General features: G+C 36.2%; 1 protein-coding gene across 1 annotated transcript in view; it reads right to left on the reverse strand.

Annotated features, from left to right (window-relative positions):
• ADAM9 (ADAM metallopeptidase domain 9) overlaps positions 1-17,912 on the reverse strand; it is a 123,104-nt gene that overhangs the window by 89,179 nt on the left and 16,013 nt on the right. The window contains exons 2-4 of the mRNA XM_044659538.1: positions 13,200-13,297; positions 9,956-10,020; positions 1,319-1,397 (exon numbers count right to left, since the gene is read on the reverse strand). Coding sequence (XP_044515473.1) covers positions 1,319-1,397; positions 9,956-10,020; positions 13,200-13,297 — 242 coding nt within the window. The remainder of the gene's footprint in view (positions 1-1,318; positions 1,398-9,955; positions 10,021-13,199; positions 13,298-17,912) is intronic.

Genomic DNA, 17,912 nt, shown 5'->3' on the forward strand with positions numbered 1-17,912 from the left:
AGAGAGAGAGAGAGAGAGAGAGAGAGAGAGAGAGAGAGAGAGAGAGAGAGAGAGAGAGAGAGAGAGAGAGAGAGAGAATGTGTATGTATTTCCACTTTGATTACAAACTATATTCAAAAAAGCATAAGATTTAGAATTGGAATGGACCTTAACAATCATCTAATACAGTATATCAAACTCCAATAGAAATATTCACATTATCTAGGGACACTGTATTTTTATGTATTTTGTTAAACATTTCCAAATTACATTTTAAGCTAGTTGGGCTGCACTGGAAAGTTCTGCCACAGGACACCTCTGATCCAATCCCATCTCTTCATTTCATGGAGGAAAAAATAAAATTCAAGGTAACAAAGGAAGTAATCAGTATTTGCTGAATTCAATTCCAATTAACAGAACTAGCCTAAAATTCAGATCTCCAGACTCTAAATTTTTAGTCTTCCTCCTTAACACCAAAGCTTTGTAGCCTCTCTTGATCTCCAAAATTAAAACAAAAGGAGAAGTCATTTAGTCTATGACGTCAATGTACAATTATTTCTAGAAGAAGGGGAAAAACTCTATTTCCCGCCAACTATTTCATAATGTAAGATTACTTGCAAAATAAAAAATGTAGATCTCTTAAAGCAGAAAAAACTCCAATAGAATAAAATATACTTTCATTATAGCAAATCAATGTTCTAGTAAATATGCTCCAAGCCTATATATCTGAATCTATAAAACAGATACAGGCTTAATTTACACATATTTTAAAGGGAGGAGCAGAGTAGTATTTAATTACAAATAGGACAATAGCAAATACTCTGCATAGACAAAAAGTAGAACTAAATAACACAGAAAGCCAAATTCAATTCATGATAATTAACTGCTATGGTCCTGGCCAGCTCAATCCCCAAAGAGGTTCCCAGGCAGAAAGGACCACACCTCTTCAGTCTGCTGTTTTCCAAGAGTGAAGTGTTAGAATACAGAAGAGCAAACAAAAAAAGTCAATGGCTCAATATGGAAGAAGAGCTACTTTAACATTAAGCAGAATATAAATTAAAGACCTCAAATAGAATTATAGAAATTACTTACAAATATGCAAACTGAAGCATCAATTTCAAACCTCCTTCCCCCCACCAAAAGTAGAGAATACCTTCAAAGGACCTCGGTTTTTCCTTTGTTAAACAAAATGAGACCATATTACCTAAGAATATTTTTCTGGTCTTTTAAAAAATAAAAAACGAATCACCAAGGGCATGGATAAAGAAATTTGAAGAATAGAGAAAATTTTAAAATACAGTTGTTTAGTCTTGTGCCAAGAGCAAAAGAAAAAAATTACCTGCATATCAGGATGATCCAAGAGCAGAGACCCCTCCTCGTTATATGTATAAATTACAAAATCTTTGGGCAATAGTATCCTAAAAGATGAATAAAAAAATATATTTCATTCACTATGGAATTTTTCCCTACATGAATAAAAGGGTTCAGTCGCACTAGAGAATCCGATATAAGACCAGGAAATAAGTAACAAAGAAGCAATTAAAATTAAATTTATGAAGACATTATTTAAATATAGGATATACCACTGCAAACCCAGCAAAGTACAGGAATGGAATTAAGATCAAAATAGTGTCAAATGACAAAAATAGGATGTTTTCTGTTTATTTCTCATGGTCATAAGATTTTTACTGAGAGAAATGGGGCATAAAACATCACTAGTTTACTATTTCTTGGGAATAATTACCTAAATAAGAATCACCCCTACAACCCCCAACCCCAAAACTCCCCCAACCCCTCCATGATAATGATCCCAAAGAATATTCTAAATGTCTTGGGGAAAGGATAAAGTACTCTGCACTTGAGTACTACATCCAGATGCCATTTTCTTTCCTATTGAACATTCATATTCCACCTGCCTTGAGAAAATATTGGATCTAAGGTACTATAGATAAGAACATATCTAACATATTTTAATGATCTACAACAAAAGATTGTATCACAATACCTAAAAATTAGAGGCAAAGACAGTTTTAAAAATTTTTAATTAAATTACTCAAGTATGTTAATGCTCCCACTTGTTTACTTTATGAGAGCAAGAAGGCTTAGAAAGGATCTCCATTCACAGTAAAACTACATTCGAGATTCAATTCTTAAGATGCAAATAACTCTTTATCTAGCTAATATTTAAAGAAGAGACTAAGTGAACCAATGGAAAACCTGCTGCATTTAGGGTCAGGAAGGAAAGTAAAAAGTTTTACTTGTTCTGAGGAAATATATTAATACCTATAATCAGAAGTTGGCAAATTATACATCAAGAGTCAAATCTGACCCCTTTTGATACAATAAAACTTAATTTACTAATGTAAAAACATTCTAGGCTTATGAGCCCTTCCAAAAACAGTCAGAGTGAACAGGCTTTAAGTTTATAGAACCTCAATCTTAAATTGTTGTCTAAAGAGTCAGAACTAAATGACTTCCCCATATTCACATATCTGGAATATGTGATCTGCAATGGGATCTGAAATGGGATCTGAACCTAGGACTCCCTTCAGGACTGAATCCCAGATATAGCACTCTATTCATTATGACATGCTATGCTACCTCTCTCTGTTCTGAGAAAATGATACAAAAATATAAACTAAATAAAAAATACAATCTAAAATGAAAGGTTTACTGGAAAAAGATAGAAATGGGTCATATGTCACACCACATACCAAGAGAAGTTTTAAATGAGTACATGATTTAGATATACAGGATGATATCACAAAAAACTAAAAGAATATGAAAAAAAATTACCTGTCAGATCTATGGATAGAAGAGTCCATGGCCAAATAAGTTAGAGAGGGGTCACAGAGGGTAATATGAACAACTTTGATTACATAAAAGCAAAGCTTCTACACAAACAACCAATGAAGCTAAAATGAGAAGCAGGTAACTGGGGGAAAAAGTCTTTGCAGCAAGTTTCTCTGATAAAGGGCTCATTTCTAAGGCAGGTAATTCATTCATCAATTGGTGAATGTTCAAAGGGTAAAGGCAGCTTTCAGGGGAAAAAATTCAAGTTATCAATAACAATATGGAAAAAATGCTCTAAATCACTAATAATTAGAAAAACTCACATTAAAATAACTCTGAGGTGCCACCTCATATCCACCAGATCAACAAAATTGAACACAACAACGAAAAAAGGAAAATGACAAATGCCAGAGAGACAGTGGAAAAACAAGCACATTAATAAACTGTTGGTAGAGTTATGAACGAAATCAGCTCTTCTAGAAAGCACTATGCTCAAAAAGCTATTAAATTATGCATGTCCTTTCTAATGGAGAAGAAAATGGCAAATCATTCCAGTATCTTTGCCAAGAAAACCCCAAGTGAGATCACAAAGAATTAGACCCAACTGAAATGACTGAACAACAATAACAACCCTTTCTATATCCCAAAGAGGTTGAAGTAAGAGGAAAAGGTCTCATATATACAAAACTATTTATAGCAACACAAAGAATTAGAAACTCAGGATGCCCAGCAATTAGGAAATAGCTAAATAAGTTATAGTATATAAGTATAATTAGATCATTATTGTGTGATAAGAAATGATAGCTTCAAAGAAACCTGGAAAGATTATATGAAATGATGCAGAGGGAGATGAGCAGAACCAGGGAGAACAATTTATACAATAATAGCATTGTAAAGAAGAACAATTCCTAAAGGCCCAAAACTCTGTTCAACACAATATCAAAGAGTCAGAATGAAAAATGCTACCCTCACCTCCTCCAGAAAGGGGGCATACTGAGTGCATATTGAGACTTTTTAAAAAGTTGTTTTATGTGAATATAAATGTTTGTAACAGGGAGGTTAGTTTTATTGTTTTTTTTTTTCAATTGGGGGAAGAGAGTGAGAAAACTGAAAGGGAGATTATGTAGGCCTGAAAATAAAATACAAAAGAAGGAGGAAAGAAGGGAACAAAGGAAGGAAGGAAAGAAGGAAGTAAAGGAGGAAGGAATGTGATTAAAATCTTGCTGAATTCTAAAATGTCAAAGCTCTATCAGAGATATGCTAATATCTTAATATAAAATGCTTATTTTATACATTCTTCCTGAGATATGCTCATGAATGGAATAGAAAATTTAATTAGGAGTGACTTTTGAAGGAAAAGGACATTGGCCATGGATTACAGTCACAATAAGAGGCTCTGACCAGTGAAGAGAATGCTATAAAAACGCTGGGGATTAGATTAGAGAAAAGGTGCCAAAGATAAGCAGTCCCAGAAAGAAAAGACAGAAGGGCAATGAAAATAACTTAACCTACTTCACAGCTTGTCCGAAATCTTTTCCTTGTATCTTAACATTCTCTTCCTGAAATTGAAACCCATTTTCTTATTCAAGTTTTGAAAGAAATGATGAATAATTTACTTTTTCCCTCATAATTTCTTAACAGCAGAAGAACTGCTATTAATACTATTTGTTTTATTTACCAATTAACTGTATTATTAATTTCTGTACCCTAGAACTCCAATTCCCAGCATCCCATGTTCCTTTTCACATTACTTGCTGATGTAGGGAGGATATAAGCGTCTCTCTCTCTCTACTTCTCTCTCTTTCTTTCTCTCTTCTCCCTCTCCCTCCTCTCCCTTGATCTCATTTTGTGGAGGTGGTGTGAGGTGAGTGACAGGAGAATTTACTCACGTGGTCTTATTTTCTGTTAGATAATTAGTTTTTTTTCCTTCTACCTCAAGTGATTATTAATAAACTTTATAAAATTAATACTTTGAGTTACTGGACATTAATCCAAATCTTATGTTTTGGCAACCATGAAGTCTGGACTTTAGGACCCTTACTAAGGGACCTAACTAGATTAGTTTGAAAAAAAACAGAATTTCTCTCCTGCTGTGGTCTTTTCACATGCCCTCCCTCCCCAACTTGAGCTGTGCTGCTGCTCCTGACACTCCTGCTGCTACCCCCCACATTTGACCAAACCCTGCCTGGGGGTCCTTTCTGAGCCTACTGCGGGCCACCTCACTACTTCTCTTGAATACCCTGGCCCAGGGTGCTTGCAAGCTGCTGAAGTATAACACACCCTCCCTCTACCCCTTCCATTGCTAACAGCTGAGTGCTTATTGCTGCCTTGTAAGCCCTGTGTGTGTACACAAATTAGCCTCTAACTCTCCTAACACCTTTCACCTGGGGGAAGCAACCCTGATTCCCCCAAAAAGCTACCATCTTGCAGGCCAGAATCCTGAAGTGTTGAAGAAAGTTAATACTTGCAGCTCAGTTTTTTTTTTGTTATTGGAAAGTATTAATTATTGGGTTAAATTAAGAACGTTTACCTTATCTTACTCCTAGAAGTTTGCTCTGTCTTTAAGGCCTTTCCTAAACCCCCATGTGGGTCTCAAGCATAGTAGCTGCTAAAACCCTTTTTGCTCTCCTAGACCAGCTCAGCTAAACAGCTTTGACAAGTTTTTACCTTCACTGTGCCCAAAATAAAAAGTTTTGTTTCCCCTCACTAACTTATCCTCGGGCTAAAGCCTTTTAGCTGCCCTCCATTCAAAGGCTGATAGGGGTATGTCTCCATCTACTAGCCTTGTGAGGTGTTTACTCCTAGCCAGTACATACTAGGCTAGGGCCACCTCCTAAAAAGTAGTAGATTTGCAAACAATTTAATAAGTTTCCTGCCTATCTCAAACAGCTCCCATTTCAGGAAAGCATTACTGAGCTCGCACAGCTCAAAGTTTTGGGGTATCTTTTCTTACTACTACTTACTTTCTTCCTGAGTGCACTTGTCCTTGTGATTAGCTTCAGTAATCCTGAGATTCTGGGGGAAAATTCATCTCCCTTGCCATTTTGGCCTGCCCTGTCTCTGCAGCACACCCAATATGGGATTTGTACACACTACGCCCAGTGCAGATATGGGGAACTCCAGAGGTGTGACCAAAGGAATCTAGATGGGTGATGATACTGGGGAGGGGAAGGAACCTTAAAGAATCTGGAAGTGAATTTTTAGCTTTTCAGACTCCATTGCTAACTGTTTCAGTTTGTTCCCCTCCAAATAGTGAAGAAGTCTCTATAATGCAGCTATTGGAATTGGAGAAAAGGACTCTCGAATTCAGTGCCTGTATCCTGCCACATATATTTCCTGAATGTTTTGTAATTTAATTTTGTTTTTTAAATTCACATATTGCTCTAATCTAATATATTCTGTTATACTATGTCACTTTAAATTACTGTGTTTTGGTCATTAGCTATATGTGCTGTTACACTGTCTTTATTTGTACCTTCCTCTATGACTAGACTGGAGAAAATACCATTGTAAAAGTCCATAAAAAATTTGTGCAAACCCTCTTCTGTGGCAAAACCATAGGTCCTTATGGATGCTTTGTCACCAGATCCATCGAGGTCATATGTTGCCTAAACAGCCTTTTGTTTCTTTTTTGCCTTTGTTAATTGTGACATGGATGATGAATGATGGACTCCATCAAATTGGTTACAACCTATATACCAACTTTGGAGAATTTAATGACCTAAATTTTTAAATTGATTTTAAGGAGTCTTCATAAGTGATTTTTTTTTAGATATCCAGGAGCACTATTCCCTCTGACTAATCATTTGCCTGCCTTTGAGTTGTTTATAACAAAAGGTAAGGGTCCATTTAGTAATTGAAGTGAAGCACAATGGCACTATTGTATTCCCCACCTCCACATTTATAAAAATGTAATGGATGAGACATCAGAAATGATTTTCACTATTGTATTTCTTGCTTCCACATTGTAATAGATGTGACATATAAAGGTATGCCTTTTATGGCTGTTACAGTCTCATACCAAAGGAGAGAGGGTTTCCCAAGGGGCTTGGTTACCTCATGATGGGTAATCTTATCTAGGAGGGGATAGGATTTCCCAAAGGGCTTGGTTACCCCTGAACAGTTTTTTTTTTAAATATTTGTAACTCTTCAGCTTACTCTACCCTTCCAAAGTAGAATGATCTAGATAGTGATGGGCAACTTTTTGAGCTTGGTGTTTCAAAAATCGCCAAAAAAACTAGCATAACTCAGGTGGTGTGTCACTTCGAGAAAAAAAAACCCATAATTTGACAATATTTATAGTTTAAATAACAAAAATGTATAATTGTATTCTTTATATGTGCAATAGAATATTTGAGTTTTCTTTTTTCTCTCATTTTTAGTAAAGAACATGTTACCAGTATTAATGGTTTTTTGATTTTTGCACTAATATAAGTTTACAATATCCACTAGCCCTAATATTAATGCATGTCCAAAAGCTTTAGACTATGGAAACCTGCCATTGGTTATTAAATATTATGGGACTTTGATTAATGATTGTGTCTAAATTCCAGGAGAAGGGATCACAAAAGAGCCATTATACAGTGCCAGGAAGCACAAGGTCAAGGAGACCAACTAATCCTGGTGGGATTGATGAGAATCTGCACCAAGACAGAGGACTTGTTTTGGGGTTCGAGGAAATGGCTGTTTGACAACTGTAAGAGGGAAAAGGGTTTTTTTTTTATTGGATATTTGATTGAACTATTAATATTTAAAGGTGTGGTTGCCAAGGAACTGAATACCAATTCCTAAAATGATTTTAGTAATTTATTTACAAAATATAGGAGAGAGTGGAAGTAGAGAGATGAGAAGAGGGTAGAGTATAAGATCTAACTTAACCAAATTTGTATTCAAGTCTGGGTTTTACTCAAGCAGGGCTCCAGAGGCCCAGTCAGAGAGCCTAAAAGTCAATCAACAAGGGGTTTAGTCACAAGGGCTTCTCCCAATCAAGGGCCCCTCCAGAGGCTACGGTAGTTAGTCTTCTTCACTCACCATGTGTAGTTCTAAGGGAAAGATTTAAGAACAGTCTCACCAAGGTCTCAGGATCCCAGGACCAGTGCTCCTCCAGGTCCAAGTCAGGAACAAAAAGAAGAAAAAAACTGAACTCACTGAACTCTCTTTTAAGGGGCTTCTTTTGCATCACTTCCTGTGCCTTCCTCTTAGTTTACATGTCCAATCACAACAGAAGCTTTTCTTAGGAATGCCAGGAGGCAATCAGTAAATTCTTATTCATCACTCCCTCTAGCACACTGTGGGTCACAGACTTTCCAACTTGTGAGTTAAGTGGAGTTGTTTACATTTTTGGTGATTAGATTTGAGAATGGGCAAGGTAGATTTAATCTCATTATCACACAACCTCAGAGCCAAGATTTCCCTGTGCCAGGTTCAGACAAAATACCTCACTTTGGCTATAATCTTGGCTCCCATATTCCTGAAAGGGAAGGTAAAAATCAGACCAGGGAATGATATTTATTCCCCATTTATTGCAAAAATCTAGTCCCTTTTCTGTCTTTCATACTGTGACAATTTTCTGTAGTTATGGCTGCTGATTGGGTAAGTGCATATTGCTGCAATGCTCCTACAGGCTTGTGGGACATAAATCACTTTATTGGGCCCTGATTCTAGGACCTGTTATGGGCTTATTCTTACTTACTCAGAATTTTTATATACTATTTAATTTTTATTTTTTTCCTTTTCTTCTATTTGTTGTTTTTTTATGTTTTTGACTTCCTTTTAACAATTGATTTACATACCTCGTAACTCAGCCATGTATCCCTGAGTGATCTGTGTGTTTGTCAACACCTTCCTCAGGAAGGATTGTAGAATTGTCATAAAATTCTAGTTTTATTAAAATTTTTCTTGTTTGAAAGTAATTTTAGGGTAAGAAACTTCCAACCTCCCCAAATCCAGAAAATGAACTGTTTGGAGAAGGCGCAATGAAGATGCCTATAGAAACCACACACTGCACCAAAAGCTCCAGAATGAACTTTGGGATATAGTGAAACTGAACTGTGGGAGGTTGAACACATTTATTTTGAATGTATACTTTTATGCCAAAGGGGACTGTCCCCTAATTGGGTTTTTGTCAATGTGCCTAGCAATCATTGGTTTTGTTACCTTTCTCTTTTATTTCCCTTCTATCTCCAAATTATTGTAATTTCCTCTTAGAAAGTGCATTATATGTACCTCTAGTTAAAGATCTTTAGAGATATAAGTTATAAGATATAATGTGTACTGATTCCATGGGGAAACTAGGAATGTAAATCTGAGAGATTTCTACATGCTCATTTCCCATGGGAATCACAGGAGGGGGGTCATGTAATTAATTTCTGTACCCTAGAACTCCTATTCCCAGTATCCCATGTTCCTTCTCACATTACATGCTGATGAAGGGAGGATATAAGTTTGATGTAGCCCTGCCTCTCGTTCCCTCTTTCAGTGACAGTGCAGTGTGGAGGGGAGGTAAGACAAGAGCAGGAGAACTTGCTCACGTGGTTTTAATTTTGTTAGATAATTAGGTTTTTTTACTTTTATTTCCTTTTTATTCCTTCTACTTTGAGTGATTATTAATAAACTCTATAAAATATAATTCTTGTAGTGTTAGACATTAATTTAAATCCTACATAACTAAAGCAAAACCTAATTAGAAAGAAAACCTAAACTTCTCAGAAAGTACTACCAAATAACCGCTTTGTACATAGCAGCAAACACATGTGCTACCTAGATAAACCCAAGACCAGATCCTTGGTCCTTGGCTTAGGTCTTCTACTTTGTTTATTTTCGTGAGCATAGGTAACTGAACAGCAATCTTAAGACAGACATTACCAGCCTTGAACTCAACCTTGTGAGTCTGGGATGTCAAGAGTCAGTCAACAAATTTTATTAAGCACTTATAAAGGACTAGGGACTCTGAATGAATCCCATAGTTAGAGCTGACAGACAGCAGTAGGAGTTTTCCAAGGCTATACCTTTCTCAAGATAGGATGGGAATAGACTCAAGGAGCCTCAGCTATCTTTAACACTTATGAGCATTTTGTCTATGAAGCGTTCTTTTTTTTGCAAAGAGGAAGTAAATACCTGTCCTATACCGGGGGGGGGAAGAAAGTACTATTAAAAAAAAAAATCACTATAGAATGTTTCTTACTTATTTCTTTCCAGGTGAACAACATGTTTCTTTCCTTCAGCCTGAATGACATAAGACACCTGGTCCTAAAAGGAGAAAAAGAAATAATGAATTACAATAATGTTGCCTCTCAGGTAATTACTTAGGTCATCAAATCACAAAAAGATACATCCTAAATTAGAATAAAGATCAATAGAGCTCAGTACTCTGCTTCTAATACTTTCACCAAATGATATCTAAGAAGAAAACAGCAATGGCATTCAAGACACTAAGGATATACTCTGACCATCCTTAAAAGGAAGTGGTTTAGTATAGAAGAAAGAACATAGGATTTACAATTAAAAAAAAAAAAAAACCTAGATTCCAGTTCCCAGTCCCAACTCTTACCATTTACCAAGCCACATTAACATTTGTCACAAGAATCTTCATTCCAATGTTTAATTGTGATTCATGGTCAACCTGGAGTTCTTAAAGATTAAGTCAATGGAGAACAAACCTCTCTGGCAGATTCCACCTTATTGAAAAGCATTTTAATGTAAAACCCTATGGTGAACAATCAACTTCAGAGGAGCAGTCTAGTTAAGTACAAAGAGGCTCAACATCATTTAGCTGGCCAGAAAAAAATACAAATTAATCCTTAATTTTGTGCAACCCCTGCTACTCCTGAAAAAAGTGGCAGAGCCAAGAAAATAGGGCAGTAATGTTAATGTTCACAGTTATTATCCATTGAAAAAGGATTTATTAAAATACACTTACTGACACTCAATCTTGAATTGTACTATTCAAAAAGAGGGTAAGTTAAAAGATTGCCATGAAGATAACTATAGTTTGAGTCAAATACATTGCAGAAGATGGATAGGAATTCTACCAAGAATTTTATTAAATTAAATCAATGAGTAAGGGAGGATACTAAAAGTATATTTGGGAATATTGCTCAGAAATATTGGAAAATTACCCCAGAAAGACCATTGATAAAGGAAATAAAAAGAAGCAGAAGATCTTTCATCCAGTCCAGAACAGTTCATAAAGATAACCAAGAGCCTAGAGAGGCAAGCAGAAGAGTCTCACCTAGGGAACCCAACCAAAGAAGAGGTAAAATCAATGGAGGCAAAAAGAATGTGTGTGTGCCAGAGAAGCCCATGTGAGGACAGGCAAAATCAGCCAAAAACGAGAAAAAGACATCCCAGAGAAACCATAATAAGTTCAGGGAAATAATCACACTATCAAAGGTGGGGAAAGGAGGCTGACCAGGAAGCCAGCACAAGTTTTTACAAACAAACTTTAAATCTTCCATCCAGTTCTCAAGGGGCAAGGGGAGTTACGGAACTATCACAAGCACCATTAATCATGGACTTGAAGGCTGATCCCAACCTGAATCTACAAAGGGAGCAGGGCCTAAACATGCAACCTTCAAAGAACTGATAGCCATAGTAAGAGACAGGGCCAATTCTGTGTTAAGAACCAGAGGAAGGAGGGTTATGGTGAAGGACTAAGACCAAAATGATCTCTGGAATCTAAATGGCATCTCTTAGATTAAGAAAAGGCCAAGAGGTAAACCTAGAAGAATGCAATTCTACAACAACTACGGAGTAAAGCTTGAGGGGGAAAGATAGCTTTGCCAAATAAGAACTACAATAGTGTGGATGAAATTATACAAGAAATGAAAAAATGAAATTAGAAATGAAATGAGGGTTCAGGGGAAAAAAACCTGAAAAAGTATCAGACTGAAATACTGAATGGAGCAACCAGGATTTAATGGCTTCAAGAGACAATAAACATTATTATTATAACAATATCAAAAGACTGGGGGGAAATAGAAGAAAATATAAGTATCTACTATCAAAAATGAATCTGAAAAAAATTTTTTAAAGACCAGAGTGATAATGTAACAATGACTGAACTCCTTAAAAGCAATAACCAAGCAAAAAACTTAAAATATAGTATAGCAGAAAGCAGAATTTAAAAATAATCATAAGGAAATTGCATGGATCTGTTCGTCTTTTTAGAATAGAATATGATATTCCAGTGCACACAAAGAATAACAAAAAATACCCTGCAAATCTGAGCACTATCATGGGGGGGGGGGGGGGGGGGATGGATTAAGAAGTACAAGTTTAACCATGGTCACTCTCATATTCGATAAACAACCATGAACCTCTGTCAAAAAAAATATATTGCTCAAGGTTAAGAAATTAAAATGATTAAAGATTCATAGACTACACAAAAATCTAACACTAATATATCAGAAATACTTTCTTCAATAGTGGGAAGATACCAGATAGATGAGACAAATACTGAAAAATATCACCCCCAAAATGAAACTAAAGTAGTCAAAGAAATCATTCTAATCCCTCCATTACAAATGAAGTACACAGGTCTGAGCATGTTAACTTACTACTCTAAAAAATCCAATGCTCCCTATTCCACTAGGATCAAATATAAACTTTTCTGCTTAGAATTTCAAGTTCTTAACAATCTTGGCCCTTCCCACCCTTCCAATCTTATATATAATGTTCCTACATGAATTCCCCTATCCCAGCTACACTGATTTACTAGCACTTCCATACATACAACACTTGTACTGTCTCCATGCCTTTTCACTGCCTAAGCAGCTGATCTAGAATGCACTCCCTCCTCAATTCCAACTCTTAGAATCAAAATTCAGCTCAACAGTCATGTGCTATATGAAGACTTTCCTAGTCCATCCAGATTCTACTTCCCTCCCTCCCACAACTACTTTGTATTCATTTGGTATATCTCAAACACATATACACATATGCTTATACATAAATATAAATCCTTATATGCATATACATAGATGTTGTGTCTTATGTTAGAATGTAAACATAAGATCATAGACTATTTTCACTTTTGACTTTGTATACCCATAGCTTAACACATAACCTAGAAAATTAATTAGTGCTCTATAAAGGCTTGTTGATTGATTCCTTTTAGAATCAGTTGCCTGTGTACAATTTAAGGCCATTGACTTGTTCAAGCAAAGACCAAAACCAATGCCAAATCCGAAAGATACATGTAAGAAAAAATGCTAAAACAACTCTAACTTGATTGATTCAAAAGGTGGAAAAGGATAAATTTTTTTTAAACATAAAGACATGAATTATCACCAAGAGAAGTTTAAATATAGAGAGGGAGCAGGGAAGGGTTTAATTTTTAGTCTCAGAAATGACTGATAAAATGACACGAAATATTACCAGTTTTTAAAAACTGATGTAAACTGCAATTTAAAAAAAAGGTAACCTACCTGTGCTGAATAGGGCCTAGGGGCCTCTCTCCTTTCTCTAACTAATCTCCAAGGTGTTATAATTTCATAGGAAGACAGAAGTGAGGTCTGCTGAAAATCTATCAAAGAAAAAAACAATCATATTTTAATCAGTGAGAGGGATAAACGACATGTGGTACTCATGAAAAATATCAAAAGCTCAAAGTACAATTGTTTTGAAAAACTATCAGATATACACATAGTAAATCTCTTCTTAATCATTTTATATTTCACGTGGATATTTCTTTCACCTTTACATACCATAAATCATATCCTCCATACTGAACTGAGATCTCCTTAAGGATAGACTGTGGCATTTCATCTTTGTATCTCAAGTGCCTTTTATAGTAGAAAGCACATCATAAAAATTTCTTTAAGTAAAAGTAACAGAAACATTGTAATAGATGGGCAATAAGGAGAAACAAAAATAAGAATGTGCCATCTTTTCTCTAGAAACTAATAACTAACGATATCAACACCTGGTTTCCCAAGTTCCCAAAGCTTCTTCCTTGCTTTCTATCCTGCAATCAAGATAAACCTGAGTTACAGTGCATATCAAAGTCCCCGTCAAACATGTCTCTCCCTCCTGATGTATTCAGTTCCAAATTGTTCCTGAGAGTCCAGTACAGTGCAATTTATTTACATTGCTGAACATAGCAATGTAATCGTCTCCACTGTTCACAATTTATTTGCTTTCTTTATCCTACTCCTTTGGCTTCATCAAGCAATAAGCTTTTACTGGCATACCCTTACCAGAAAATGCTCTGAGGTCACACTAATTTGGCCACTTCTAACTAAGCATAACTTTCCTGGTCCAGCACTTATTAGAGAACAATTGACATTACCTTTTTTTATTTTCTCAAATCTGTCAGCTCTTACTCAGGTACTATTTATTCTCTTTATTTCAAGCTGCTACATATGCAAAAATGGTCATGGATGAAAAGAATTCAGATAGATTGCCTCTGCTGATACTCTTTGGAGTAATTAGTAATAGTCAATGAGCATTTATTAAGTGCCTACACTCTGTCCCAGGCACCATGAAAAGCACTAGGTATAAAAAGACAGGCAAAAGATAGTCCCTACCTTCAAGAAGCTACAAACAACTATGTATAAATAAGATAAAACATGATTCTATATTTGATCGTGGAGGTTTTAAGGAGTATTGAATTGGGGTATCAGAAAGGGGTAACATGGTCAGACTTACAAGTCTTTAACACTCTTCTCTTTGATACTGTCTTTTCTCTAGGTTTTTGTGACACTGCTCTCTCCTGATTCTTTTAGTCATCTAACCATTCAAATTTCCTTTGCTGGATCTTCATCCAGGTCACATCTACTCAAGGTGGGTATCCAACAAGGCTCTCTTCTCAGGCCCTCTTCTCTTCTACCTCTATACTATTTTGATTTCATCAGTTCCCAATTCAATTATAATCTCTATGTTGATGATTCTTAGACCTACTTATCCAAACCTAATATCTGGTGACCTCCAGGCTTGCACTTCTGATTACCTACTCAACACTTCTAATTAGATATAGTATAGATATCTTAAATCTACATTTTCAAAACCATATTCAGTGTTTTATCCCCAACTCCAAACCATTTTCTCTTCCTCACTTCTCTACTACTATCAAGGATACTACTATCCTCAGTCACACAGGCTTACAACCTAGGTGTCACCTTCAACTCTTTGCTCTCTCACACTCACTACTCCCCAGATCCAAAACCACTACCAAAGTCCATTGCGTTTATTTTCATAACATCTCTCACATTTACTCACTTCTATCCAGACATTACTATCATCCATCATCTCTCACATATACTCACTTCTATCCAGGCATTACTATCATCCATTCTATCAGTCAATAAACATTAAATGCCAAACACTGTATTAAGTACTAGGGAAACAAGGAAAGGCAAAAGGGCATCCTTATCCTCAAGGAGATCACAACCTAATGGGAAGAAGTGGTTGAGGAAGTGAAAGATCTCCATCACCCACTATCCAGGTTCCATATCCTCTGATCAGAGGATGGAAGGGACCCAAGGAAGAGTGGGTACTGACAAGGTTTAAGTTTCAGGGTTGTTGTGATCTTGCAGGATAATGAGGTTTCAAGGAATATTATTAGTAAAGTCCAGAAGAGTACAGCCAATAAATAGGAAATGAGAAGGCTGTCTTTAGAGAAATGGGAGATGTGGAAGTGACACTTCACTGGTACAAATTGTCATCATCTCTTACCTGAACTATTGCCATAGCCTGTTGGTTCATTTGCCTGCCATGAGTCTCTCCACACTCTAGTCCAATACCCTCTGCATAACTGTCAAAAGTGATCTTCCTAAAGCCCAGATCTGCTCATGTGGGCATTCGCCCCCACTGAATAAATTCCAATGGTTCACTATCATCTCTAGAATTAAATATAAAACGTCTGTTTAGCTTTCAAAGCCCTGTACCCTCTCAGCACCACCTTTCCAGTCTTCTTATGCCAGTGACACTGGTCTCCTTGTTGCTTCTCAAACAACAAACTACTACATCTCTTCACTTTGAGCATTTTTACTGCTGTACCCCATTCCTGCAATGTTCTCCTCCTCGCCTCCACCTCCTGATTTCCTTAGCTTTTTTTGAAGTTCAGCTAAAATTCAAGCCATACTTAATGGGTCTAAAATGTATCTCCTTGCAATGAAATTTTCTTAATGCCTATGGAAGGTAGTACTTCCTATATGAACACTTTGATTGCTGAAAGGCCAGAAAAAGAACATTTGTGTAATTTTAAAAAACTGAAAATCAAAGATTTAAAAAGATACCACTTCTCAAATAACATGTGCAAAGATACATACTGCTCTAAGGATGAAATAAGAACTATCCCTCTGATGAATGCACTGAAAGGACTTGTCTGACAGTAGAGTAATAACTATGGTTGCCAGTGTATCAACTCAATGTCATATGACTTGATTCCACAGTTTTAAAGGTTACAATTGAGAAATTGCAAAAACAGCAAATATTTGGAGATTGTGGGAATTTTTAAGGGCTGTTGATCACACCTGAGAAAAATTTAACACTGCTGAGTTTCACATCATAAGCTACAGATGAATATTGCTTATGAGGAAATACTGATAGAAGGCATTAAAAGTCAAAGAAGATTCAATAGGAAGAAGCAAGCAGAAAAGTAGTAGTAAAAGGGGAAGGTATAAAATTTGAGCATAGGAAGAAGCTGAAGACAGAATGCAGACTAATCCAAAATAAAAGCCACTCACAGAAGACACAAATTAAAAGCTATAAGCAAAGCTAACAGGAAGAATTTGCAGCTGTTTTTTGCTGGGAGCCATGCTGATTGGAAGAGAGGTACTACTATGCTTAGAGTTGCCTGGCTCACTGGAGGAAGCTGAATCCACTGCAATTTGAAGAGTCAACTACACTAATTGTACTGTAGTACCATCCTATGGCCTGTAAGAAAGGAAATCTTTCATTAGTCCCTGGGTGGCCCTCTGCTGTTCCGTCTACTTTGAGAAGGGAAAAAGAGGGGGAAAGACAAGCTTCAGAACTGCTTTGTGGTAAGAAAAAAATCTGACTTCTCTAAGAACTGATTAGACAAAAGAGAATCCATTGTTATTTTAAGAGCTAACTTAAAGAAAGATTATATGGCCTTTAATATCTACATCTTAAGGAGAAACTCATTTGAAACTCAGAACAGACCACTGGGAACTACTTGTTCTTGAAATAAACTAACATTTTCTGAGCATTCTGCAAAAACGTTGCTTTATGCTAAAAGAGGTTGTCATTTGTTTCAGTAGCCCATGAATAGCAGAAAAGTAACTTCAAACAACAGGAGAACTCTTGAGAATCAGATGGGAAGCAGACAGCAGAGAAGTAATTTTGCCTACAGAGTAACAGAGGTTATAGACTATAAGGAGACCAAAACATCAAGGCTGCTCTACAAAACGAGGGAGTTTGAGTTCCAGTCAAATAAATGGCTGTAGCCACAATACCCTCTAGGGTTAGCCAGGGCTAGGAGGGTAAAAAGACCAGCCTTATAGCTCAGGGATAAAGAATACATTGGGATATTTCAGGGCTGGACTCGCCTGCTACAATTTTTATGTTTCTCTGTGGTCAAAGTTACTCTAGCATTTCCTCTGCTCTATTATTATTTTTTACTCTGTTACTCCTAAATAAATCCATATAGTCAGACCTTATTTAATGAGTAATTGTTGTTGAATACCTTATAATGAAACCTGCATGTCCACTACTTGTGAGAAGACCATTTCCAAAACCATAACCTTAAGAAGATTGACACCAACAGTTACATAGTTTAAGTCACTTAAATTATATTTAGCATGAACACTGTTAGAAGTTAGTACTTCAGCTGGAGCTTATAAATTCCAAGTATTATACTGAGCTCACATGGCACAGAAAATGTGTCTTTAAAAATCATGCAGTTCTTTAATATGTTCTATCAAGTCAAAAGTTTCTGAGAAAACTATAAGGTGCCCAATGATACTAGTAGGGGATTTTCCTCATTTGATGATTCCCTGCACCACTGAAATCATAGGTCCAAGAGGTAACTAGGTGACTCAGTGGATTGAGATCTAGGTGGGAGGTCCTGGTTTCAAATATAGTCTCAGATACTTTCTATGTGATCCTGGGTTGTATTGGTTACATACAACACATTATATTGATTCTAAGACAGAAGGCAAGAGTTTAATTTTTTT

This window comes from Gracilinanus agilis, chromosome 2, assembly GCF_016433145.1.
Source record: "Gracilinanus agilis isolate LMUSP501 chromosome 2, AgileGrace, whole genome shotgun sequence".
Lineage (NCBI taxonomy): Eukaryota > Metazoa > Chordata > Mammalia > Didelphimorphia > Didelphidae > Gracilinanus > Gracilinanus agilis.